Genomic DNA, 26636 nt, shown 5'->3' with positions numbered 1-26636 from the left:
ACATGAACAAAGCCAGATATTTGTAAATTGTTTCCAGTTATTTATGTGCGACGTGTACATCTGCTTTGTCCATGTAAAGGGTGCTGCTGACTTTGAACTAGTAGGGAGACAAAATCATCTGACGAGTCTGTACCTACCTGCCACGTAGTTGTTGGCTCGTGTGTACTTCTGGTCTGTCAGAGGTTCCTCGCCGTTAAACAACGTCATGGACCCAGGGCCATCCATGATCAGCCTTAAACGAGAGGGTTAGACAATGTTGTAGAGAACGACACATGCAGTCATGTCCGGTCATAGCAGATGTACACCACGCACCAAGAGCTCGCTCACCAAACATTCCATACATAACTATATCAGAAAATACTACATGGCTCCAACAAGCATCGGTTAGATCTGGCTCCAGACCTATTGGTATCAGTGCAACAGAACGCATGAAGCCATGTTCAGATGACATCACGACAGAGCGTATGACATTAGCACTCCAACAAATGATATGATGAACACATAATCCCTTTTGATATTCCCGCATACTTGGTTCATCATGAGTAACAGCGTGAAGAATAACCCAGTGAGTTATATGACTGTTGTACCTGTGATTCTTGATCTGACTGTTAACACCTTTACACCTCTCAGCCCAGTTTGGCCTGTTTTCAGGGAGGAGACTGTGACAGTCTAACACCTCACTGGTGTCCATCTGGACGTCAGCCAGGGGACCTGGTCAAAGTGAAATAAACAAAGCTACACATGTACATCCACCCAATCCCATTCACAAAATGTTAACACATTTCATTAGGTAATGCTCGTGATCACGCCCTCTGCACCGAGCAACAAGGTGCAGATTGAGGTTCAGAATTGTTTCACGGAATCGAACCGAAGATAAAGTGTTCCAATGTGTATCTGTTCAAATGTCTCAGATGACAAACGAACCAGTCTGCGTTGGGCAGAAAAGTCAACATAGAGTGAAAATTTTGTGAATGGATAAAAGAATAGCAATGATGACACAACGTGATGATTGTAATCGTAGCTTGTTAGACTGCACCACAACTGCCACGATGTGTATATTATTAATAACGTCAGATGTTTAAAGCTGTGCATCATAAATTGAAATATCACCATCAAAGGTCGTCTTTATTACGTGTGAGACGTTTACTGTGGGTAACGGAACTCGATACACACACCGCATCGTTAGTACATACTGACAGGTTGGCGGATTGGATTACACGATGTCGTCATGTTTCTTACCTGGTTCAGGCGGAGTAACGTCAACGATGACGCCGCGGCTATGGATGAAGCTGGAGAAGTTGAGGGTGTTGACGAGATGCATGCTGAAGTAGTACATAGTGTTGTGACGCAGGGAGAGGTCCTTGTAGATGAACTCATGAGCCAGTCCAACACCCAGTCGCTCGAAGTGTGCAAACTGGCCTGACTGAAAGCACATAGCCGATAGGTGAGTGGGGTAATCTGCTTGTTTGAGCGCTCGTACATCATCATGAAGGACTGGGTTCTATTCCCAACATAGTGCAATGTGTAAAGTCCATTGCAGTGTCCCCGCCATTGTCTATTTTAAGGTGACCTAAAGCTTCACTCATTCACACATTGTGATTGAGTGAGCAATCTATCGAACGTACCTGTGAATACTCAAACCCCGATTAGGAAACCATGTATCTAAAACAGTCTATTTAATCCTCGGACGAAACAAGCACACCCATAAACTGGACAACCTGAATCCATTTTATATGAGTTAAGGTATTGGTGACCTATTCTAACTTCGAGATCTCTGCAGGTATTTTGGTTCCATACTTAGTTCAAATTTAGAAGACCGAGGTAAATTATAACATTGATACCAAAATTCATTAGCGTTCATTGAACAAGAAGGAACAAACTAGCCATAACATCTAAAACGGAAATGACTTCAATCAAGAAGAAAACTTTTGAGCCACTTACAATTGCAACCTCAAAGTCATGTCCCTCAATGGCCTCCAGCAGTTCACAAGTACCGCTCGAGCTGTAGTCATAGTTTGTACTGAGGCACTTAGTGGGTGGAAACTGTAAACAGAGCTTGGCGCACAGTCCCGCATGTTGTAGCCCTGTTGTAGTGGAGATCACGGGGCCTATCAGGCGGCCAGTCTTCACGCCGTTGAAGTGGGTGAGAGCAATTTCTCCAGTCTTGTCACTTGATGCTGAAACATCAGCAAATAGGTAAACGTATACACCTTAGCTAGTAACCTTTTCTGTGCAACTATAAATATAGATTTGATGACAAATATACAAAGAATGTAGTTTGAATTGCAACGGGGATGAGATATAAGGCAATGGTTGAGACTGTAAAGTAAAGACAATTACAATCTATGTAGATTTTAATCACATTTGACTTTTATTGATTAGCACACAGGTAACAAGAAACCATATAACAGGCTCTGCGACATGAGGGACGAAAACTTTCCATTTTGTCCAACAATATTCCAGCAGCTCTCTTTGGTGTAACAGAGCACAATTCTTAGGTACATTCGAGCACATTATATCTGCGATTGTTTCCAAGAGTAGCATACAGCTATTGTTCAAACGTTACATCAAGGTTACAACATTCAAGGCCTCGCAAAATTGGCACTCACGATCATAGTCATTTGTGTCGCCGCTCTGCAGATTGACGTTGGAAAATGGCACGACTTCATCCGCGTACATGCCCTTGCCCACACCGACACCTATGTTGGTTATGCTGAGGACGGAGTCTTCGTACACTACCATCGATGCACGGAGCTCAGACGGGTTGCTGGTGGTCAGGAAGTCTGCGGTCAGTCGTCCTCCAGGAAGTGTGATATCGTAGGTGGGGATGCTGCACGTGATTGGAGTCTCTAAATCCCCATGGTTTACACCGAGCATTGTGAAGTAGAGTGGAACGCCGTGGGGTTTTAATTCCTGGATAATGACAGTCAGGAAGTGAGATAGGTTCCGCTTTGACTTGGAGCGTTTCAAAACAAGGTCTTTTACCACAAATTCTGGATAACAAATGTTTTTACCGTTACTTGATTTGGATCACTATGAGTCATTTTTCGAGTGTCATTTTCACGTTTGTTTTTAGGAGAAGGGAGACAACTGCTATTGTGAATAACCACGTGGCATATTCAGGCAAATTTGAATGGGACTACGTTTGCAAATGCATCTTCATAATTCAATTCAATTCAATTTAGGTTTTATTCTCGATTTTGAAGATGGCATTATCACCTAAAGTTCATTCTTTGGCTGAGAGTTGGTGCAGTTACGGTGTCTGTGCATCCTGTATTGAACTATTTTAGTGTTCAGTGTGTGTTTCCATTCCAAACGGCGAAATGTGGATGAACGAATCATCGTACTGGCTTTGGTTCGTGAAAGCATCATTCCTCAAACAAAGTTTCTCGTTTAATGATGGTTTGACTGAATGGGTTGAACACCACCGATACTTACATGGGTGATGACAAGGGAAGGTCCACCTAATTTCACTTTGGCAATGACATCTTCAAGACCGGGTTGTGTGCCTGCCTCGAGGTAGAGGTCGACTATGCCCCTATCCTCTACTCCAGCTGCCGCTACCTCAATAGTCGGTTCTGTGTAGTCCTTTCCTGGGACTTGCCGCACGAAACAAGACTCCGTTTTTCCTCTCGCCCGTCGACGTCTCTCGTCCTGCAATATTCAAAGCTTTACATGACAAAAATAAAAATAGGCCTTTTATCATGCGCATTGCTCCATGCACAATGCATTCTCGAAGTGCCCAAACAACCTGATCATTATTACCCCGAATAACAATCGTCACCCATCCCAACACTCTCCGCTCCCAACGTTGCTTAACTTCACCTGATCTGTGACCTGAGCTACATGTACAGGACCACGTGCACACCACGAAACCGTGAACGATATTTGGGACAATAATTTGTACACGAACATTGAAATATAGATAGGTATGTGTGTATATTGGATGCGACTATCAACAAGAAAATTTATTCATGGAATACTTCAGTGATGGTCTAATTACTGTGATGTTGCTCTACACCATTGGGGGAAAGGGGTGTCCCCCTCCTCTGGATCCGCCTATGCGAATACCCACTCACTCACCTTGTGTTGGATGTAGTGAAGGAAGTGGGGTGGCGTGTCGTCTCCCTTGTGGGTGCCAATTTCGAAAATTCGTGTACTGATTACCGGGGAGGTGTAGCCAAATATTTTGGCTTTGAACAACACTTTGGTTATCTTGGCTATTTTGATGTCGACCTCAAGTGTGACGAGGCCATAGAGAGAAAGCTCTATGGGAACAAATTCAAGATCCATAATCACGCTGCAAAACAAACGACATAGGATAGAGTCGAATGGTATACACATGATGAGCAAAGAGTTACAAATCATAACTTTCACGTAATGGAAATATGAAAGTCTTTACTTTCCCATTTATTCCTAAACTATTTCATATATCATACGGAGTAAAATGGGTAATGATTTCTTTATCATGAGGTGTGATTCTCACGATAATCCAACTTTTACTTTTATGATAAAGACAAACCTTATAGAAGAACACTTTCTTTATTCAGGTGATGGGACGTTTCGATACAGATTATTATATCATTGTCAAGCAGGTATGACAACGTGATGTTCCTCATACCTGCTCATACCTGCTTTACAACGATACAAGTATCTGTATCGAAACATCGGATCACCGATGAATAAAGAAATTGTTCATCCACAAAATTTGTCCTTATCTTGCTCTCCAACTTCGAAAAATGCCACTCAAAGAAGGGATCCTAGTCGTATGTGCATTGGATGAAGTAACATTAGGAACACGTGTATAAGTGCGAAACACGTGAACATATCGACAGTCAAGGAATAATGTATGTAATTATTATCAAATGTGACCGACCCAAATCGTGAACGCACTTGCACTGAACTGAGAAGGGTCCTCTTCTTCGACATAATTAAAATGATACGGATGTTACACATCAGAAACAGGATTAATTTAACCTGCAGACAGGACACAACAGTTATCTCCCTTGCAGTGTAAGTATCCGGATAAACTCAGATTTTGAAAATCACACAGTTGGATATTACGTTTACACTGAATACAGTTACGAGCGACCTTACCTACGTTACTTACGAAGGCATTTTATGAACCCTGATAACTACTTACTGTACGGAGAGAGGCCATTTTGTGAACTGGATCTCGGCCACTGTGGGGAAGGCCAAGGTCAGCAGGTATCCCTCCAGTCTGAGTTTGCCGTAAAGAACAAACCCAATGCCTAGCTCACCCCATGTATGGGCACCGACGTAGGGGGTTACTTGACCTTTAGCTTTCAGAGCAAGAACCTGGGCCCCTATCCCGAATTTAATGCCCAATGATGCCCCGATGCCAAAATCTGCGAACAAGAAATACAAATTGTATCAATTGGGATAGATTATACCTTCCGTAAGAGTAAGATGGGTAATTGCTGGATAAAAAATATGTCTGTCATATCACGTCCAACAACTACAAACGTTGTACCACACTGGTGAAACCCCAATCTAACTACAATCATGTATGAAAGTCCGTGGGTGTATTGGATTCATGTAACCTCGTAAAGACGGTCACTTACGGGCTGTTCGATAAACATTTGGAACGGACGAGACTGTCCACAGGATGTGGGAAGGACTGCCACAGGCACGAAACCAAAGCCATCCATGAGATGTCAAAAATTGTCCTTCGTTAAGTTTCAACACTGAATGGAGAAATATTTGTCTCGGTGCCATAAGGAAAAGACTACCGTTGTAAAAGGAGTGCCCTAAAGGTGCTTTCTGATTGGCTGATGTCAACTTCCCGTGAGTTATTTCATTGGTCGGTCAATGTTTGCAGAAGGTCGTTCCGTCGTGACCTGTATGAGATGTTTGTGATCAAGTAGCAAGCACTAAGATTTCAATTCAATGCGACTGGTGATACCCTGTATCAGATACATCAATGTTCACCACTGAGATTATTAAGATTTTTCTCACAACGCACTTTAGTACATTCAGACAACAGTGTCATCAATAGATGTACAACCCGTCGTTTTAATGATTGTGCATTACGCATCAACATGAAGGAGTAATAATCAAGTAGAATGTTTGAAATATTTAGAGGGAATATTGCAGTTAGATAGGTCTGCAGGTTCTAAAAGAAATCATTCCCATCCAGTTGTCGATGTTTGATGTTGTTGTATGTTTTCTGTCTAAATCGTCCAGTCCAAGCACAATAACGGACCGTGTTTTCTTAAATAAGACAACGTACTTACCGAAAGTCATAGGGACGATACCGCCCACGAGGAAGAACCATTTATGTGAGAAGAAGTTAATGTTCTGCCGAGGAATTTCAAATTTTCCTTCAAGGATGACATCAAATGACTTAAAGAAGTCAGTAAAATCTCCGTTTATGACCGTCTGAATAACCTCGGTATACTGAAACGAAATTACTGATACATTCATTCACCCACAATTATGGCAAGGGAAAAGAAGCAAAGTGGGGTGCGTTATTGTACAAGGAAAGTTACATATATCATCACTTTCACAACTAAGTTCTCCTATTCACTGTTTCGATATTGTTCATAACGCTATATATTTGCGCAACTCTGTACATGAATTTATAATAGCTTTACACATTTTAAAAAGTACTTTTAATTATGAGTATGAGCATTTCAGTGAAGGGACTGACAGGCAAATTTATACATGACATGTGCAATATATCAAGGCATAAGCTTATTGCACGATGAAAGATGGTGAATATGATTTAGGGAACGTGGAAAAAATAATGTTACATTGTCAACATGTGTGTGACGAGTACTGTAGCATATTATGTGCCTGGGTTTGTATAAGTCTTCAATATATTATCTTAATATATTACAAGCAAATTGTTCACAAGCATATTATCTAGGAATATAGTATATACCATTTGGATTACCCATAAAAGTAAGTATTGGTTTGTTTTTTTTGTTGTTGTTTTTCATTTAAAGCAAAATGTTTCTGTTGTAACAATTCCTCATTAACAAGCCCACCGTAATAAAGTAACACATAAGCGAAGAATAAATCTTCTCCATAGCATGTAGATATCACTCGCTAATGTACTGAGCACTATTAACGAGAGCCTACCATTTAGATTCCCAATCTATTTCTTGGGGTTTGAAGGACAGTAGATGCCCGTACATGTTCTTGGAAGGGAATAAAAGGACACACAACTTCATTTATTTGGCTTGTGTTTCCCGTAGTGTTTCCACATTAATGTCATTATTTTAATCTAGTGTCTCTACAGCCTGACCAATATAACATAGCATACCAGATAATGAACATGTATGGGCACTTGTGATGGTGAGGGCATTTCTACATTTCTACACTTCCAACACCCGGCTCCATGTGAACCAAATGATTTGGAATACCTTGGAATGAGAGCATTGACATCAATACCAACACTGTTCCAAACATCTAAAAATCAGCCTTTTCGTGACGTGTAAAACTATTCAACATACCACGGCCATGGCAAGGTCCCTCAGCTGCATGCTGATCTTGAAAGCGGTATCCGGAGAGATGGTGAGTTCCTCTGAGAGGGCCAGGAGTTCACCAATACTCATATTGGCCAGCTTGGCACCTAGGAGTTCCATGCCCGCTTGAGTGAGACCACTCCCTATTGTGTACGCCTGCTGTCCTCGACCGAGCACCCCCAACGCCTTGCCTAGCATCTTGATCACCTTGCCTGGAAAGTACAACACCTCATTGTGTTTCAGGTAGTGCGGTGTTCCTGACCCCGTTCAGTAGGCATCCATATCACGGCGTGTCAACTATGCATGACATACAATCCCGACATGATGCATGTCAGCGAGGATGGATGTGGTACTGGCAAACTAATCAGAACATACTCAGAGCAAACTGGGATTTGGATGAGTGAGTTTAGTGTTATGCTTTCACTGCTTTTAGCAATATTCCAGCAATATCGCGGCGGGGGAGTCCAGAAATTGGCTTCACACATTGTACATATGTGGGGAATTGAACCCGGGTCTTCGGCGTGACGAGCAAACGCTTTAAGCACTGGGTTACCCACCGCCCCAATTTCTATTAGAACCCTGGATGATACATTTATGGTCAAACGCCACAATTTTGATTCCCACACGGCTACAATATATCACGCCGATTCATGATTGTTTCTTGTGAACCGTCAAATAACGTCCCTAAATAAATCATACCCCGCCAATTATTGCTAAGAGAGGGGTAAAACAGTTTACTAATACCTGGTACTAAAGCGATCTATATGTTTAAACCATTCCGGTGACACATTGTTCCAGGAACAAGCTTGTATATACCTCCTCCTCCAACGATGCCCACGTTGTAGCTTCCTCCTAATGCTTTACCAGAATATATAATCGTCTTCGGATTTTCATTTCCCATCAGATTCAGAGCTGTGGATGGGTTTTCTGCAGACTCTTTCCTGTCCCCTATTTCGTACTCGACGTCATTGACATCCTACAGAGTGATGGAAATATAAAAACAGCATCTTCATCTTCGACAGAGATAAGTGTATATCCTTCAAATAATATGAAAAGGTAAACATGTTTGTGAGACCTGTATCAATAAGATAACTTGTGATTGGAAATGGGATGACATATGTATTACAAACAGAATTACATACTTCTAATACGGTGACATTATTAATGTTTCACTTATTACAGTGTTAGTCGATGTTAAATCTGTGGCCCCACAACACTACATTGGAAGTGTGGAAGGAACAGGGAAAGACCACTGAATGTAGATTTAAGCTAAGAAGACACAGTTCTTTCCTTCTTGCAACAACAGACAGCAGATGATGGTCCTCCCCATTCCATTCGTTATTGCTATGAGGTAAACCTGCAGCACAATGTCTCACCGGGAAGTCCTGTACAGCATCCAGCGCTTTCTTTATGAGCTTGTTTGTAATGCCGGTCTTCTCCATCAGACCTGACAAGATACCGTTCACATCCATTTTCTTCTTGACCCTGGTGCGGCAGAGTGTCAGTCAATAGGACATTATCACAACTATTTGAGAAAACAACTTATCAAGCATAAGAGAGGAAACATTCTACCATGGCTACGTGAAATGCTCGAATTTGATTGGTCAAGCAATAAAATCAGATGGTATCAATTTGGATTGAAAATGCGTCTGATTTCACGGCGCTTCACTGCGCACGTATACAACACTGCCGAACTACTTCAGCTTGGCCACCAACATGACTAATATCAACACAACAGACGTGATGGAAATGCTGATGAAACATTTATCAAAACTCGACAAATACAATTATACGATTTCTCCTCCACAATTATTAGGGGACCTCACTATCATAACTATTACCTTCTATTATAAAAATATTCAAACTCAATTACAATACACAGCCCCGAACATAAACAAACAATATCTAACATATAAATCAGAAAACCTTGTAAAAATATATCCCTATCTATCCCTATTTGTGGGCAAAACGTTCGTAAACATTTACCTACCTGGTAAATGGTATATTTGTTTCCGTTTAGAATGGGAAATTCGCAAGATAACGGTCAGGGGAAACACAAAATGTGCCACTCATACTCCATCATGTCCCGTTGCATCGTTCAAAATGTCAAAAACTGAACCATGAGAATTCAGTTCGCTGCCACCTTCCCCGCAAGGCTGTCAATGCTATGTTCGTACACTTTGAAAAGCTTCGCCACAAGCCAGTCCAAAATGATGAGAACAATGTTCAAAGGAATCCCAAGTTAGTCGCATGTACACAAAGCAGCACTGTCACTCTTCCTCAGCTGCCTGGGTGGAGGCACGTACGTGAAATCATGATCGACACTCGCCGGTCATAAAAATCAACAGTCTTGGATGAGTTACAGGTCATAGGTCGATCAGAAAAGGATCTATTCTTCGATTCTGCAGGGTTCAGGTTCGACAGTCAGTCAAGTATTTTCCACTGTCACTTCGAATTTCAACCTTTCGCAAAATGTAAACACTGGCTCGTCCGCCATTTCAAACTGTTGCGTAACTGTCTACTTCCAAGAAAATAAGTAGGTCAGACGATTCCATTATAGTGTGGCCAGGGGGGTACAGTAACACGGCACACAAAACAATAGGCTGGTTTCGGTCTTGTGGAGTTATGATTATAAAAACCATGCTCATAGGTGTTGAATTTTCAATCCAAAATTGATAGCGTCTAATTTTATTGATTGACCAATCAAAATCGAGTATTTCAGGTAGCCATGGTAGAATTACTTATATTGTAGCTAAAATATTGGGCCTACACGTTCTGATCAGGACGTACAACCTTTTATGGTTCTAGTTCTGGGTCCTAAGGGCCTGCAGCTGTTCAGGGCTAAGGGCAAACACTGCTCAAATGTCTAATCACAGGCAGAATCCTTTTCACATTACTTGACTTTACCAATCTCAGTTACATTATTATCGAATTTTAAAACAGAATGGCATACATGTCACTCATGTAGCTCCGCCTCTTCCGCCCCAGGAAGCCGCAGGTAGATGTCTGGAAGATGACCTTGTCCAGGATGACCTTGTACTGACAGAACTCGGGAGATCCCGGAGAATCCTTCACACACACCTTCAGACTGAAGGACAACTCGATCATGGCGACTGTCTTCCTGACGATGTAGGACAGGGTCAGGCCATCTCCAACCTGTTCTGTCACGTTCTTGTCTGAAACAACACAACAGTTCTGTATATTACTGACACCAAGAAGAAGTGAGAAACAGTTGATGATGATGATGATGATGATGATGAAGTATTAGTAATACAGTGTAACCTTGACAACTCGCTATTCCGTCAAAGAGTATTGTATACTTAGCATTTTCTTTTGGCAATATTATGATGATGAACTTTCAGCAAAATGGAGAATGGATTTGGGGCATCTGCGCCATGTTTGCCTACACTTCAATACACTTGGGGATGTTTTAAACAAAACATTGTACAGAAACATAGCATGCAGTTGGCAGAAACACAGTCTTTATTCCAGACACAAAGTTGAATTGGTGGACAAAGAATGGACTCTGGTTTCCGTTACCGAATGTCATAGCCTTTAGATTCTTGGACCACTTCTTGTTTTCCACGTGGTATTCAAACTTGTCCGCGCAGTGGTCGGCTTCGATGCCGGTGGAGACGGTGTAGACACCGAGGTGTTGAACATCAAAGGGGACACAGCATCTGACCCCCATACAACTGTCTGTGACATGACACGTGTCATCCAAGTTGCTGGGCAGCTTCACAGAACACGTATTCACTGAAGGACAGACGTGTTATTAGGTTTTACACAATACAATTCTACTTATATATTAGGGAAATTGATTTTATATCGATATGTTGCAATTCTAGAGTGTAAATCTGAGCCAATTTTTGTGTTAATATTTTCTGAATAATGTTTATTTAAGCGTTAAAGCTGCGATGCTGTACGCAATGGAGTAAGACCACCCAATAGTTAAACAGACCTGATATGTAAGGGTTCTTATAGGCTTTTATACGTTTTAGATTAGGCCTTAATGATTTATTAATTAACCGTGGAAGATATTTTTCTATGGGAAAAAAGCCAAAGATTATGTCCATTCTGTTACATTACTGAAGATAAATTCCATTTTATGTTTATTTGTCCTGTATATGAAAAACTAAGAAATAAGTATCTACCGCAACTGTCTTTATCTCAGATCAATGTTAATCTATTGTCTTCCTTACGTTCCTGCAAAGAACCTCCAAAACAACACAAAGTGACCCTATTTATTTACAATGCATTTTTGTTAAGAAAAGAAATATCTGTACTCATATTTTATATATATATATATTTGGCCTATGGCCTTTCATACAAAAAAGAATTTAATTGAATTGAATTATGGGCACGTATCAATTGATAGACGATATATCGGTGTACGGTTCTACAGAGCATCACTAAGAACGCAACACGTACATTCTAGTCCAAACTTGCAGACTTCCGGGTTGTAGAAGTCAAGTGACAAACCTGCAAACAGGAAATGCAAGTTTAATTCCCAAGTTAAGCAAGTGCAATGTGAATTCAAAAACATACCCACCTTGAGCATCAGTTTTCAAGTCTTCGAAAGTGATCGTATTTCGTACTAGCCCTACACAAAACAATGTTGTTCATGTGTTGTATGACAGCTTTACGGACTTACAGAAGGTACCATATAGAGTAATACTATGCAAAGCTTCACTTATCATCAAGTTGGAAAATATTAAAAAGGGAAGGGTAATTAACACATTATGTAAGCGATTGAACGAAATGGGTGAGATTAACGTTCTGCTTACATATTATACTAACTAACCTACTATTAAAACTGTCAACTGAATGCATGAATGCATAATTAATCTGCTACCTAGGTACGTTTACGTAACAGACATATCACGTTTTACCCCACTACGTCATTGTTAACTTACGCTCAAAGCAGAGTGAGTATAGTTTTAGGCCGCACTCAGCAATATTCCAGCTATATGGCGGCGGTCTGTAAATAATCGAGTCTGGACAAGACAATCCAGTGATCAACAGCATGAGCATCGATCTGCGCAACTGGGAACCGATGACATGTGTCAACCACGTCAGCGAGTCTGACCACCCGATCCCGTTTGCCACCTCTTACGACAAGTATGGGTTACTGAAGATCAATATTCTAATCCGGACCTACACGGGTCGTCAAAGCAGATAAATACATAGATGCAAATATGTCATGAACACAAAACCAGGGTGATCCCTCACTAACCCTGCAGTGGTACGGTTTGTTCGGGTCCACACGGGTTGTAGGTAATCTCACTGTTGGACATTATTGGGAAGTCCTTCTGACACTGCTTCTCGAAGCAAATCTTCATCCTGAGATTTACTGTTATTTTCAATGCCGTGGGGTTGTGATCCATCTTGTACCTGTTTTCAGGAAATCTCAGAATAGGTTTACACAGAAACTGACATCATTGAAGGTTGAAACTACCAGTCTACTCTCTACATGACAGTTGACCTGACACATCAATGACATGATCGTGCGGTCACAGTTGTCAGGTACAATTGCAGATGTACAAGGAGAGAGTAAGTTTAGTTTTACGCCGCTTTTGGCAATATTCCAGCAATATCACGTCGGGACACAGAAATGGGCTTCACACATTGTACCCATGTGGAATCGAACACGGGTATTCGGCGTGATGAACGAACACTTTAACCATTAGGCTATGCCCCGATAGATGTACAAGCAAGGGATACTTACTCTAAGATGATAAAGCTCCCGATGCTGAACTGCGCAGTCGTTCCTTAAAGAAAGAGTGCATTATTTCAGCGGGATAAAACTAAGGTCAAAAGAAAGGACACAAAGTTTGTATTTATACGGTTGAAAAATGAAATAACAAATGAAAAGGGTGATTTTTATTTTCTACAGCCGTTTGCAATAAGTAGTCTGTAACTGCGTAATTTTGTGTTAGAAACTGTTAGACATGGTATTGCAGCCATGGCTACTACCATGTTTCAAAAGTTGTAAATTATGTGGCAGAAACCCATTAAATTTATGTTAGCTATCAACACCGTATAATGATGGTGCAGGTAAATATTCCCTGAACAACATGTAAAAAGCCCTGTTGTCGACTTTATAGTTATTATGTACCGCCTAGGTCAATATGGCAATTACAGCGAACGGTCAGTTCATCAAGTATCCTTGATATTACAAGCTCATTCTATCCACAGTACGTTCTTTTTAAATTATGTATTATTTTGTAAACATTTGACATATTGAAACGATCGCCTCCTGAATGTTGTATACCCCATTCATATTCCAGAAGCGAGAGGTTGAAGGTTAGACGCTCCAGCTTCATTTCCACGGTCATGGCGCAGATGTCGACGGCGAACAACGTCTTGAGAGACCGACGTATGTGTGGGAGATCGGAGCAACACTCCACCGACATGCAGTTGGAACTGAGGTAGCAGTTGGTAGACTTGTCCAACGAAGGTACGTCGACACTTGTACAGTCTGAAGGACGGTAATGGTGACATCAGAATACACATCTTCTAGACAATCATTGTTGTAATTACATGCTAAACAAACATTGAGGTTTCAGTCACATAACTAATGACATTGTGTATTCACAGACACATAACGCTGACATATAGAATAAACATCTAGTACCTGGCAGACGGTATAATGCAGTATTAAACCAACTCCCTGATCAGATGTCTTCTGGTCTTACCTTTGTTCCAGTTGTTGACATTGTGGGGAGAGAAGGGGGACTCGTCTCTCTTGCAATATGGCGAGTCGATGTCCAGCATGATGTCCAAACTGTTCTGTACAGGCAGGTAGCTGGACATACCAAGGTCCTCCAACAGCTGTGCCACCAGGCTGTCAGACAACTCGGTCTGGGCGGACGGCACTCCGCGAGCCTCGACCCACTTCTCCAGGGAGAAGCCTGCAATAGTGATGTACAGAGTTGACTAACGGAACAGTTACCTGTAATTCAACAGTATTTAAATGTTATTTGAAGTTTATCATTCAGCGTGCCCTATCTGGTTAATGTGCTGTAGCGCCAGACATTGAACCTAACGGACGTTACAATGTGTATCGTAAGTTAATGCGTCCTGGTTGTTCTCGTCCTGGGGTTCACATCATGTCGTTTTAAGACAGTAGTACACAGAAGGTACTTCAAGATCTGCATCCCCGAGTCTCGTCCCGTATCGTGCTTTTTATGTGGCGCTACAACAATGAACCGCACTAATTCAGTCATACCGTGTATAATTCATGGACATATATTGATTTACTGGTTCTCTGAGAGACATCAAATTTGGGGTGTAAGAGATGGGCAGTTATTTTTTCAACGCAGGAAGGTGTAACCAGTTATTAATGTTAAAACTACTGGTAAACCTTGTCACACAGCCCCAAACAACGCTATGCCCATACAACTATATTTTCTTTAGACAGAATATGTTTAGCCACCATGCTTTTACAGTTTCATTTTAACACAACTCTAAGAGGGTTACTTGCTATTCTATAGCATTGTTGCTTGGTCTTTGAGTCACAAAGATTTGCGTGTACATGGTTTTGGGTTATGTATACATTGCTGGGATGTTGGGACACCATGGAATTATTATAACTATCAAACAAACACGAAACTGGAGAGCCATATCTGTAAGTCAAACTTACTGTGCGAGCTGACTTTCGATGTCCATTCGCAAGACGGTTGTGGCAGCTTTGCCTTGTCCAGCAGCTTTTGGGAAAACAGACACTCACTTTCCTTGAGACAGACGCTGATGCTGACCGTAGCCTCTATCGCCCTCTCCTGTGGCAGTTGGGTGAGGGTATAGCTGCACAGACGGGTTCATTTGTTAGTTTTACATGTGTGTCAGGGATTTTGATAAGAAGATGTAGAATGTAATCATGTATTCCCAGACTGATTCACTCTTGACTTACCTTCGACACGAATTGGACTCCACTAACCGACTCTCGTGTGCCGGCGATATGTCACACAAAGTAATAAAATGGGGTACAATATCACAAGCTTACTGCTTTGGTAAGTTGTAATCGCAATTATTTTGAGTTGTAACCATTACTTCCACCTCTCGTTATCAATCGTACTTACTCCATCCTCAGAACGCCTTTCAAATAGAAATGTTCTTCTGTGCCTGTAAACATAAATATATCACTGTTACAAGCTTATTACAATGTCATTTAAGATCTTGAGCTGTAGTGAGATTACCATCCACGTATTATCAACTTCAGAAGCATAATCAACACCCAAAGCCATCATCTTTATTTGGCTAAATTAAGATACGTAAATATGATGTCCATTCCATATAACCACTGCAGGGTCCTCGCTTTACAGAATAGCTCCTCACCGAGTAGAGTGCCCCGGGCGGACGCTCTAACCACTACACCACGGAGGCGGTCCATTTACCTCCCGATGTATCCTAAGCTTGGCATTACCGTGGGACAATCAACTCAACACTTACCCCACTCATAATCCATCAGCATCTGATGATGCTCATGTTTCTCCAAGGCAATCGTCATCTTGTAGTTGCATGCATCTACACTCAAGGCGAAGTTGAAGTTCCGGGACAGAAGGTCGATGAAGACGCAGCAGTTGATGGAGGTGCAGGAGGTCCCTAGGTGACAGGCCACATTAGCGGGAACGGCGGAAAACCCACCTTCTTTCTTCAGTGGTGAGCAATCTGGAAAAGAAAAAACATATACGCTATGGTCTGTGACTCCTTTCGAAAAGCTACAATGGTTTTGCCTTTATATTATTGTAATTATTTTTCAATTCTGGAAGAAACCTCTTTGAGAAATTATTTACTTCCACACTTACCATTTTTCCACCCGTTTGTACCACCTGTGTAAGGTGCAGCCTTGGTATCACACTGTGGAGCTTTCAAGAAGCGGGCGAGGTCCAGTGCTTCATACATCCGCGTGGCAACTAATGGTGACAGCTTGGCCTGCCCAGTAGCACCGTTGTCAGACAAGAAGGTGTCAAGCGGAAAATCTGCAAAAGATACAACTTTGCCTTGTTTGTCACTATGTATTATATAAGCAAAGCTATTTTACTATATACGTGAACAGACTGAAGGCCATCATTACAACTGGTTGCATCACCGTCCTCTTACCTTTACTCGGTCGCATACAGTGATCACAACACCATAATGTTGTATTCGTATACTTTGTCTGAGTACGCGGGAGTGTGAGTATACGATACTATACACGTCCCAGCGGTATCACAGTGGGAAAACCAGACATGGGCCTAGCACAGTGTAAGCAGGTTTGTCGAGCAAACACTTCCCAACCAGTTAATCAATATGGCAATCTGCTGTTGCTGATCATAAATATTTTCATGAACGTACAGACTGCATTGGAATCATTATGATATGAACTCATCAAGGTCATACAAACTACCCTTTGAGTAAGATAATGTCAAATAACCTTTCAGCGTTTCCAGGCTATCCAGCTCGCAAATATCTTTGCTGAACATCGCTTTCTTAAGGACATTTGCAGAGAAGAGACAGGAATCCTTCTCAAGGCATACACTCATATTGGCAACCAGCAGGAACTTGTCTTGTCCTCTCAGATCGTCAATCAGGACACTGCAGGTGGAAAGGGAGATACATTTAAGTGGATTTTCATTATCAGCTGCCGACAGTAAAATGCAGATAAATACGGTTTGCTTTTGGATTACTCACTGAGACCAGGATATGTAAGAACATTGAAAACCTGTAATCTGGTCCGTCTAGTTGACAGATCAGTCGTTTCCTATAGGTCACGGGCACTATATGCATGGTCCTCTAAGCATTCATCGGCTGTCGTAATCCAAGACAACGTTATGTTATTTCATACAGTGGCGCCTAGTGGCAGCAAGAGTTGTATACTCCCCAGGGAGTGGAGATTGATAATACGATATGCCGTTGAGACTGACATCCAATGATCTAGGGAAACAAATACCAGCGCCTTGAGCTTGCACTAGTTGCGTGGATATGTGCGCTATATAAATATCCTATAATAAAGATATATATATATATATATATATATATATATATATATATATAAAATCTAGAATAGAATAGAATAGAATATTAGAAGTTTCCTGTCTACCGCAGGCCGAGTACACGCCACTATATACACAGTACGACAGCCAGCGGTTGGTGGACGGCCTCATCGACAAGTTTGGCCATAAGAATACGTCATATGAAAACTATTTTTCCTTAGCAAGAATAACCGGTGTATCACATCACTCACCGTCTGCCTTATGGTGGCAGGCAGCTCAACGTTGTCTCACATAGCATGGCCTGTACTTTTCTCCATTAACCTTCGAACTACAGATACTAGATAGGCCTCCAAATGCTTTCTACAGAGTATTTAGAAAATGATGTACTGTTCACCTGAAGTAATCCCATATCGCTTGTTTTCTTGTTAAGACGGATCGAACGTGAGTCATCCGTCCGAAATTCATGATTATAATACTTACTCGGCACGAATGACATCTTTCAGGTTGAAATGTTCCACTCTCCCTTAAATATAAAGCGGACTGAGATGCAATATGGTTCACTGGAGCATGGATATTAATAATCCGTTATCCGAATTGTTTCAGATGTTCAAGAAACATTATTGTTTACATATATACTGTATATATAACATACATCCGCCACGATCAGCCACGCCGCTCCCTACACATTTGCTAGAATCATACACGACAGTTTGCCTTTATGAACATTTTGCTTTCACATTACAATCTCAGCAGATGCGGATTCTAGCATGTGACTGGAGGACAACGATTGTCCGCTTGCGGTAGAGATCACTGACAGGCCCTGGTGATGGATTGTCATTCCCTGAACATAGTGATTTCAGAAGACAAAATACACATTTGAAACTCTCATACGGCCATTCAACACTCATATAGTTAGTACTGTATATTCGTATTGATGTGCATACGGTATACACCTGTGAAGATCCGGGTTAGAATTGATTTTCAGCAACCCGTGATTGTCGTAAGAGTCTGGCTCGCTGACTTGGTTGACACATGTCATCGTATTCCAATTGCGTAGATCGAGACTCATGCTGATGATCACTGGATTGTCTGATCCAGTCTCGATTATTTACAGACCGCTGCCATATAGCTGGAATATTGCTGAGGGTGGCGTAAATCTAAACTCACTCACCATAGGTTAGACGCAAACAAAAACAAGACTGGTCCACTTACCCCAGCTGTAGGTAGAAAAGGACCTTACAAACACCAGCTTTTCTATCGTCATTCTGATCTTAGAGGCACAAGCTTCAATATCTATCTTGAGGTTGAAGGACCTTCCAAGGGTGTCATCCTTTACACAACACTGTAGGCTGTGACAGTTGCTGTTCAAATGACATGCTATCCCTGGGGGGAGTTTCCCAACCTCAACATCGCCCGAGCATTCTGGAACAGTAGTACAGATTACAGGGCTTTATCAGGCATGTTGCTGCACCAACAGGAATGTACCTTTAACAAGTGCGTACAACATTTAATATTGTCGTAAACGTGTGTATAGTGAGAACCTTTAGAATTGACACTGTTTTCAAGATGTGTTAACACAACATATGCTGTAAGGTATACATGAAAAGTCATTTTCTTTACATGTAGATCATCTCTACATACCTGTGCTGAGGTTGATAGCAGTTCACATAAAAATACAAATATGCTGAGGAGTTAATACATATTATTACCATTGTTCCAGCCATCCGTGGCTTCGTCAAAGGGCGAGGCCGTGAGGTCACAACTGGTCTCGTCAAGGTGGTCCAAAAGGTCAAGGTCGTTTAAAAGCTTTCGCTGTTGAAAAGCTGTAAGTTTTGTCCCTGTGGGAACGTTGAAATCTGATCGCCACTTCTTGAATGTGAAACCTGGGGAATAATTACCATGGCTTAATAACTGACGCGAATTACCTTATGATTGCGATCATATTGCAAAGCTGAATGCATGCGTCTTAATCTGATTAGTGAGGTCTACCATTATTGAGGTGTTTCAGATGTTTCATGTCGTTTTGGAAAGGATGACAGACAATTTCGTGAGAGGAACAGGAACGACGGGATAATAATAATTGTGGATTGGTATTGCACTCATTGGAACTGGGGTGATTCATGTCTTACATTCCAACTGATACACAGGACACTATGATATTGATAATGCAACTACGTATTAACTTTATCCATGCTACGTAATGGTATGTGTTGATGTAAGTACCGGGCATCGTCTTCTTGCTGTTCCAGTCTCTGGTCAGTCGGGGCAGCAGGACATCGGTCAGAACCTCGATGTCTTTGTCACATGGCTGTCCAGCCTCCGTGCATACAGACACACTCAAGGTCATCAGGTACTTCCTAGATCTCTTCAGATCTTGTATCTTAAACCTGAGACAAACGTTTCACTGGATAATTTGTCACCCATATGTTGAAACAAACGCAGACAGTGGAGATGAGTTAATACCGTGGACGCAGTGTGGGAAGATTGTTTCTAGTGTTCACCGCCGCTGATATACGCGTTGTAAAACCACTCGCCCACCCGCCCACTGATTCACTCGCCCACCCGCCCACTCATTCACTCACTCACCCGCCCACTGACTCACACACCCGCCCACTCATTCACTCGCCCACCCGCCCACTCATTCACTCACCCACTCGGATAACCAGTGTTTACATCGCACCAACCTTGAATATACCCACCCCTCTGCAGATATGCTGGCAAATTACGCTTAGTTCTAAGTACGCGGTACTGATAAGCGTTATTGTCCCCAGTTTTGATCCTTCTTCTGGCAACTCTATACAGTCACGCATATCCATGGCTTATATCAATGTGGCCCATGTCGATGACTTCAACTTGCCTCCAACATATGACAGTGATATCATGTTCAAATCCACATTCAACAGTTAACCTCCAGATCAGGCACCATGAGCAAAAAACTATCAGTACTTCAGTGCAAGGCGAGAGTTCTAAACCATCTGATGATAATCATACAAAGGATTAAAAAAGAATGACTTACTTCATTTTGGCAACTCCGTTTAAGTTGAAGTTTTCTTCCGTTCCTAAATATAAAAGTAACAACATGTAAAATTGAAAGGTTTTGGAAACACGGGTAGCGTAAATGCTGGTATGTCCCAGTAACTGGACAAAACACAAACAATATAATACACCTCATTCCCGTAACGATTTGAAGTTGCAGCTAGATATATCATGTAAGTATGTATGTAAATACGAATGAAGACTGTTGTTTTATGCCGCAGTCAACGATCACACTTTGGCCAGCCAACATTCCAGTCAGTTAAGGAAACCATGCGCATCGATCCATGACCTCGGGGCACGGTAAAATATAATCAGCAAAGAGACGAGTTGGCAGCCGGGTCCAATTACGACATGTCGGACCACAGAACTTTATTTCAACTCAGGCCGCAGACAGCGGCATATGAGGTTATATCAGCGTTACAAATACGTATATATATCTCTCTCTCTTCCAAATTATGTGTGTATGTACGTATGTGTATATATGTGTATGTGTGTGTATGTATATTTATATACATACATATGTGTGTATATATATATATACATATATACACACACACACATACACATATATACACATACGTACATACACACACACATACACACATATACATATATGCAAATAGATTTCATAACGAATAAAGTGAATATATAATTCATATATCTACATGTAGGAATATTTAGATGGAGTATTCTTACCGACGATTCTTAAAAACATTTATAATAATACTACAGAATAAAACGAGTTTTCTAAGAATATCTTATTGCTATTGAATAATGTATACATTTTATGAAAATTTGGTCTTGTATAAAGATATGGCTTTAAATATTTAATTCTTACATTTATAAAGTGAGAACAAATAAATAAATAAGGAAATTCATCGCAAATGTCGTTACCATGACAAAGTTTACATAATCATTTCCAAACTGCGTGTGGGGCGGTGGGGTAGCCTAGTGGTTAAAGCGTTGGCTCGTCACGCCAAAGACCCGGGTTTGAGTCCCCACATGGGTACAAACCAAACTCAGTCAGTCAGTCAGTCCAAACTGCGTGTCGTTAAAAAGTATTGTAGAGATAAGTAAGGATAATTTGGAAGATTCACCTGTTAAAAGTCGACCCCAAAACCAAATAATTCTCAATTTCACATCAATTGCAAGTGGGTATCTACCAAACTCCCCATACAACATAAAGTTTGAGGTGCTTTTTCTTAACAGTGCTAATTGTTTAAGAGAGTTTAAATGTACTTTTTCCAATAATGATGTACATGTATTTTCAAATCCCGAAACCTCACAACCATATAGAAGAATCGGCAACACCATGGAATCAAATAGACGTAATTGTAATTTGTATGTTAGATGCAGTTTCCGACCTTTGCTAAGAATAAAATACATTGCTTTTGTGGCTTTTTCAACAGCTGGTTCTTTTGTTAATGTAAATCTTCTGCTTTTAGGAAAACTACGCCCAAATATGTGTATATTTTAACATTGACCAGAGACGCCGGGGAAAGCCATATCATGGAATCTCCCAAAGCATGTAGTTTGTATTCCATATGCGCATCCATATATGTAAGGCTACCTAAACATGTTCTTAAATACGACCATTGATGGGACACTATCATAGCAAGAACTTATTCAAAACCAAATATTCTTGGCAAAATATTTGGGAAAACAAGATTATTTGGTTCAAATTTACGTTACATATATAACCAATATCTATGGAATTAGATGTATTTTATTGTTTGTGTTTTGTCCACTTATTAGGAAACAGACGCCACCTCTTCAAACATCTTTACAATAATCTCTACAGTTCACTGACGTTCGTTGCAGACATTAGCTTAAATATCGGCCAAGTCCTCCATGTGTTTATAGAAAACGATTGACCCCAAAATGTGCACAATTAAGTGAATAATGTTCAGAATCAGTTAATATGCCTACATCTCGTAATAGCATCTAGGACTGTGTGTATACAGAACCAGTGTTCAATCTAAGCGTTCATAGGCCATACAATATTATGCATAGGCATATGCGTGCGCTAACGTTTCTGTACAATCAAATGTTATTCGCCAATACAGTTCGACATGGGAGTGCAAAGATTAACCTACCCCACTTGTACGTGTGCAGACTCCGCCGGTGGACGAGCTTTTCTATTCCCACATCGAGCACCTGGTTGTTGTGATCTACGTTCACCTTCACACTGAATGTTCGTTCCAGTTTAGCGGAAGTGACGCAACATTCAACAGCTGTGCAGTGCTCAGGAATGTGACAAGAAACACCATCAGGGAGGTTTTTCAGGGCAATATCTCTCGCACAGGCTGAAAGAAAACCCATGAAATATTTGATGCATTTAAGATGAAAACAGAATGCTCGATAGAGCACTGAACGGTGTCGTCTCAGGACGCCGACCTTTCGATTTTCCACTAGTCTCAGGACGCCGACCTGCGGTTTCCTTCGAAGGTTAGGTTCTGATTACCCACTGAACCAGACTACGCGCGAAGGTTGTCTTGGATGGAGTGATGGATATTCATATAATAATGCATGTGGAATCATAAGGACGTAACCACGTATAATGAGCGGAATGTTAAGTGTTCTGATTTTACTGTTTTATTGTGGTAAGTATCTGAATACTCTGACAATAACAGTAAAACACATTGTGCCCAACCTTCATACGAACTAAATGTACAATCAGGAGTCGATCCTATGAGTATGAGTGAGTGAGTGAGTTTGGTTTTACGCCGCTTTTAGCAATATTCCAGCAATATCACGGCGGGGGACACCAGAAATGGGCTTAACACATTGTACCCATGTGGGGAATCGAACCCGGGTCTTTGGCGTGACGAGCCAACGCTTTAACCACTAGGCTACCCCACCGCCCCCCCTATGAGTATGAATACACAAGCTGGTTAGAAAGTGGTCAAATACAACATATGTTGTTATTATATATTTCGGATTACTCTTTCTCAGTAAAGTACCGATACCGGCGTTCAAAATACCTGCCTGCCCGACCGCCCGGGACGGGTTATTTTCAACACGGACTGTCAGATTTCAAATCCACCTGCTCGACGGTCGGGTTAGAATTTAGATTAGTAATTTTTGTGGACAGGTACGTTTTGGTCAATGGCTGGCTGAAATTTTTAGGAGTTTCATACCCTGCCGATTCTAGTACTTTTGTTTGGTTGAGTCCCATCTTTGGTCTGCCATCTTACCCACTCAGCCATCGTGGATTCCACAAAAAATAACCTATTATTGTTTCTGGCAGGCCAAAGAACTGTCACAGATAAGAAGTTGCGTCGTATGGAATCGACATACCGTTGTTCCAACCCTGAGACTGCGGCTTGAACTTGCCCTTTGTCCTGTTACACATAGGATCCAACACGTACTGAGAGATTTCCATTGCTGTCTCGAGTCTGGACCGCTGGACCGGCGTCATGCTTGACCCTATATTGTTTTCCCTCTTCCACTTTGCCAGAGAGAAATCTGAAACAAGCATATATATCTTGCGCGATGAGGCAGAAATTCAAGGTAATGATAGACCCCTACAATATACCCCTGCCTCCCCACCTGTACCATTCTCTTCCCACAGAGGTTACTTGTCATATCTTCCTATGAACCTCTGTTATAATACGGCCATATTTCCCGGTTCTCGTAAAATCCCCTAGCGGCAAAAAGTCGCAACACGAATTATCTCCCTTCTTTTTATCCAATCAGAACACGTGTTACGTCGACTTAGATCCAGCTTGACTAATACAAACAAATGTGGGGCCACAAATGTCCCTCATCAGCAGGGAATTGTGATGATGTGACACACAAGACATTTAATGGCTAGCTTGTCCGTTGTCAACGAGGGCGATGGAGATGCCATTGATCCGCCATTACATGACTGAGTTCTGTCTAGAAGAAACGTTTGCGCATCGCGCATGGGAATAGGTTCTAGTTTTCCCGAAGCATACGGAAATTACCGAGGCCTTGCGAATGATCACTTTTAAAACAACGGCGCTGATTGCACAACTAAATCTGATTGCAACCAATCAGAAATCCTGAACACTAGCGCCATGAAAGGGCCGTATCAGAACAGAGGTTCGTAGGAAGATATTACAAGTAACCTCTGTCGGAAGAGAATGCACCTGTACTTGACCACATGGTTATTCTCAGCAAGAGTCCCCTGAAGATCCCGGGTAGAAATCAGTAACTGAGCTCACTCAGACACCTCATTCTGAGTTAGAATACAGCCCCAATACCTTGATTGTATGCTGGTCGTAATGCAAACTACATCGATCGAGAAGTAAGGCTCAGTTACTACTTTGCTAGTGCAGATGGAATCAGTTCTATATGTTTGCTTCTGTGGCACATATTTACATGCCGTAGTCATGTATCTGGAATGTTACTGCGAGTGGCGTTAATCTACAAACAAACCAATAATGTGAGAATACGCTACCATTAATGTCAACGTAGGCGTCCGTATGAGAAAGTGTATATTGCGTTGTATCGCACTGATGTCAGTAACGAAAATCCCTTTCGAGCCGAATGCTTGAAGTTTGTTCGTTAACTCGTTTAAGTTCCAGAGCAAGGATGATAGTCAGAATCAAATCGGATTTTCGAAATCACACAATCGGATCCTGTTACGACTAAGGCAAATAATTCAAAACCGGGCGGACCGAATCTCTTTACACCTGACTACACACATGATGACATCGTGAAGCTGGCCAGTGACTGGTCAGCTTGTTGATCCTACCTTGATGAGGACCTCCCGTGTTACAGTCGGGCACTGGCAGCTTCGTATGTCTGGCAACGGGAACAACAATCTGACATGGTTTCTCAAGGTCGATACAGGCGCTGATGTTTAGTGTCAGAGCGATTTCCTTCTGGGTCTTGAAATAGTCGATGATGAAACTGAAAAGAACACACAGAAATGTTTGAAGTATGTCAACTTGCTACTCAGAGACGTGAACGTTCTGTTGGCAGTAGGTGTTGGCCAATGTGCTCTCACATCACATTTCCTGTATTTCCGCAAAATGATGGTTGAATGTATCATCGGCCGATATAGTTTCGACTGATGGTGTTTTGCAGATACTTAAAATCAGGTCAAGTGATACTGTTTATACACTCACATCACACATACGTGTATGCAAACTGTTTATTCCCCAAAGAGGTAGTTAAATGTGTCATCGGAAGAGATAGTTGTGCTTGAAGAGTTTGTTTTGCAGATGTTACTAAGTATCAGGTCAAGTAATACTGGTTATATACACAAATTGGGGGCTGACGAAGCAGGAACAATAAATCTGTGGATTTGGAACTCGATCTCCCAATACAGACAGCAACTCGAAACCCCATAGTCCACACACATTCATCATAGGCGTACGTGATAAAGGTAAACACAGTGTTTGCTGCAACCTACTTACTCTGCTCTGAACACTCCCTTCAGGTGCATTCTGTCAGGAGATCCTGCAGAGAATAATAAAATCACTTAAAACCACACATCTAAATCGAGATTCTACCGTGTACTGTCTGGTTAGCAGAAGCTACCAGGAGGTAGGACACCATGTTGAATGATAATCATTTTATGTATGATAAATGGCTGTTGACTAAGTACAAGGTATTGGTGTTGTAATGTAGACATCAGACGGTTAGACATTCCTGAGGGTAAACAATCATTTTTGTTTTATTCTGATTGCAAGTAACCAAACTACCTGTTATAGGTCTACCTTTACGTATCTAGACTCACCCCAGTGGTATTTGAACAATACTTTCTGGTACTTGACATTTTCAATGGCGAGGTTGAGTGTTGATTTACAGACGTCGAGGTCCAGCTTGTAGTTGATGTTCCTGGTGAGGAGGGGAACGTCGAGGCAACAGTCCACATTCATGCACGATGCTGACATCTCACACGACGCAGACTCGGGCAGGTTGTCCAAGGTCACGCTCTTCTCACATGCTGAATGACAGGACACAAGTCTTATAATCGCTGCTGAGGTATAGATTGCTTTAAGAGAGTGGGCATTGTACTGACATCTTTACAATCACCAGCGTGTTGAGAACAGAAATCCAGGCTTCCGTTCTTCTGATATCATTCACCTGTGTTGCAATGTATTACGACAGTGTACAATAGCACTAATCTACAGGACGGGTTTGGATATCATTAACA

At 41.6% G+C, this 26636-nt stretch overlaps 1 protein-coding gene across 1 annotated transcript in view; it reads right to left on the bottom strand.

Moving 5' to 3' along the window:
- Positions 1–26636, bottom strand: part of LOC124260398 — a 126212-nt gene that overhangs the window by 48425 nt on the left and 51151 nt on the right. Inside the window, 33 exon segments of the mRNA XM_046694701.1 lie at positions 138–232; positions 588–711; positions 1240–1423; positions 1942–2177; positions 2610–2913; positions 3439–3654; positions 4084–4300; positions 5144–5369; positions 6258–6420; positions 7482–7705; positions 8310–8469; positions 8870–8978; positions 10447–10669; positions 11034–11249; positions 11925–11975; positions 12730–12887; positions 13222–13264; positions 13768–13974; positions 14192–14407; positions 15139–15299; positions 15575–15617; positions 15945–16163; positions 16301–16474; positions 16909–17115; positions 18680–18889; positions 19177–19350; positions 19691–19854; positions 20484–20526; positions 22600–22809; positions 23804–23971; positions 25227–25384; positions 25894–25936; positions 26217–26426. Of these exon segments, the coding sequence (XP_046550657.1) occupies positions 138–232; positions 588–711; positions 1240–1423; positions 1942–2177; positions 2610–2913; positions 3439–3654; positions 4084–4300; positions 5144–5369; positions 6258–6420; positions 7482–7705; positions 8310–8469; positions 8870–8978; positions 10447–10669; positions 11034–11249; positions 11925–11975; positions 12730–12887; positions 13222–13264; positions 13768–13974; positions 14192–14407; positions 15139–15299; positions 15575–15617; positions 15945–16163; positions 16301–16474; positions 16909–17115; positions 18680–18889; positions 19177–19350; positions 19691–19854; positions 20484–20526; positions 22600–22809; positions 23804–23971; positions 25227–25384; positions 25894–25936; positions 26217–26426 (5556 nt within the window).

The sequence above is a fragment of the Haliotis rubra genome, unplaced genomic scaffold (genome assembly GCF_003918875.1).
Source record: "Haliotis rubra isolate DU_JTF1 unplaced genomic scaffold, ASM391887v1 Scf760, whole genome shotgun sequence".
Taxonomy (NCBI): domain Eukaryota; kingdom Metazoa; phylum Mollusca; class Gastropoda; order Lepetellida; family Haliotidae; genus Haliotis; species Haliotis rubra.
Note: the sequence above shows the minus strand (reverse complement) of the source record. Positions and strands in the feature narration are given on the sequence as shown.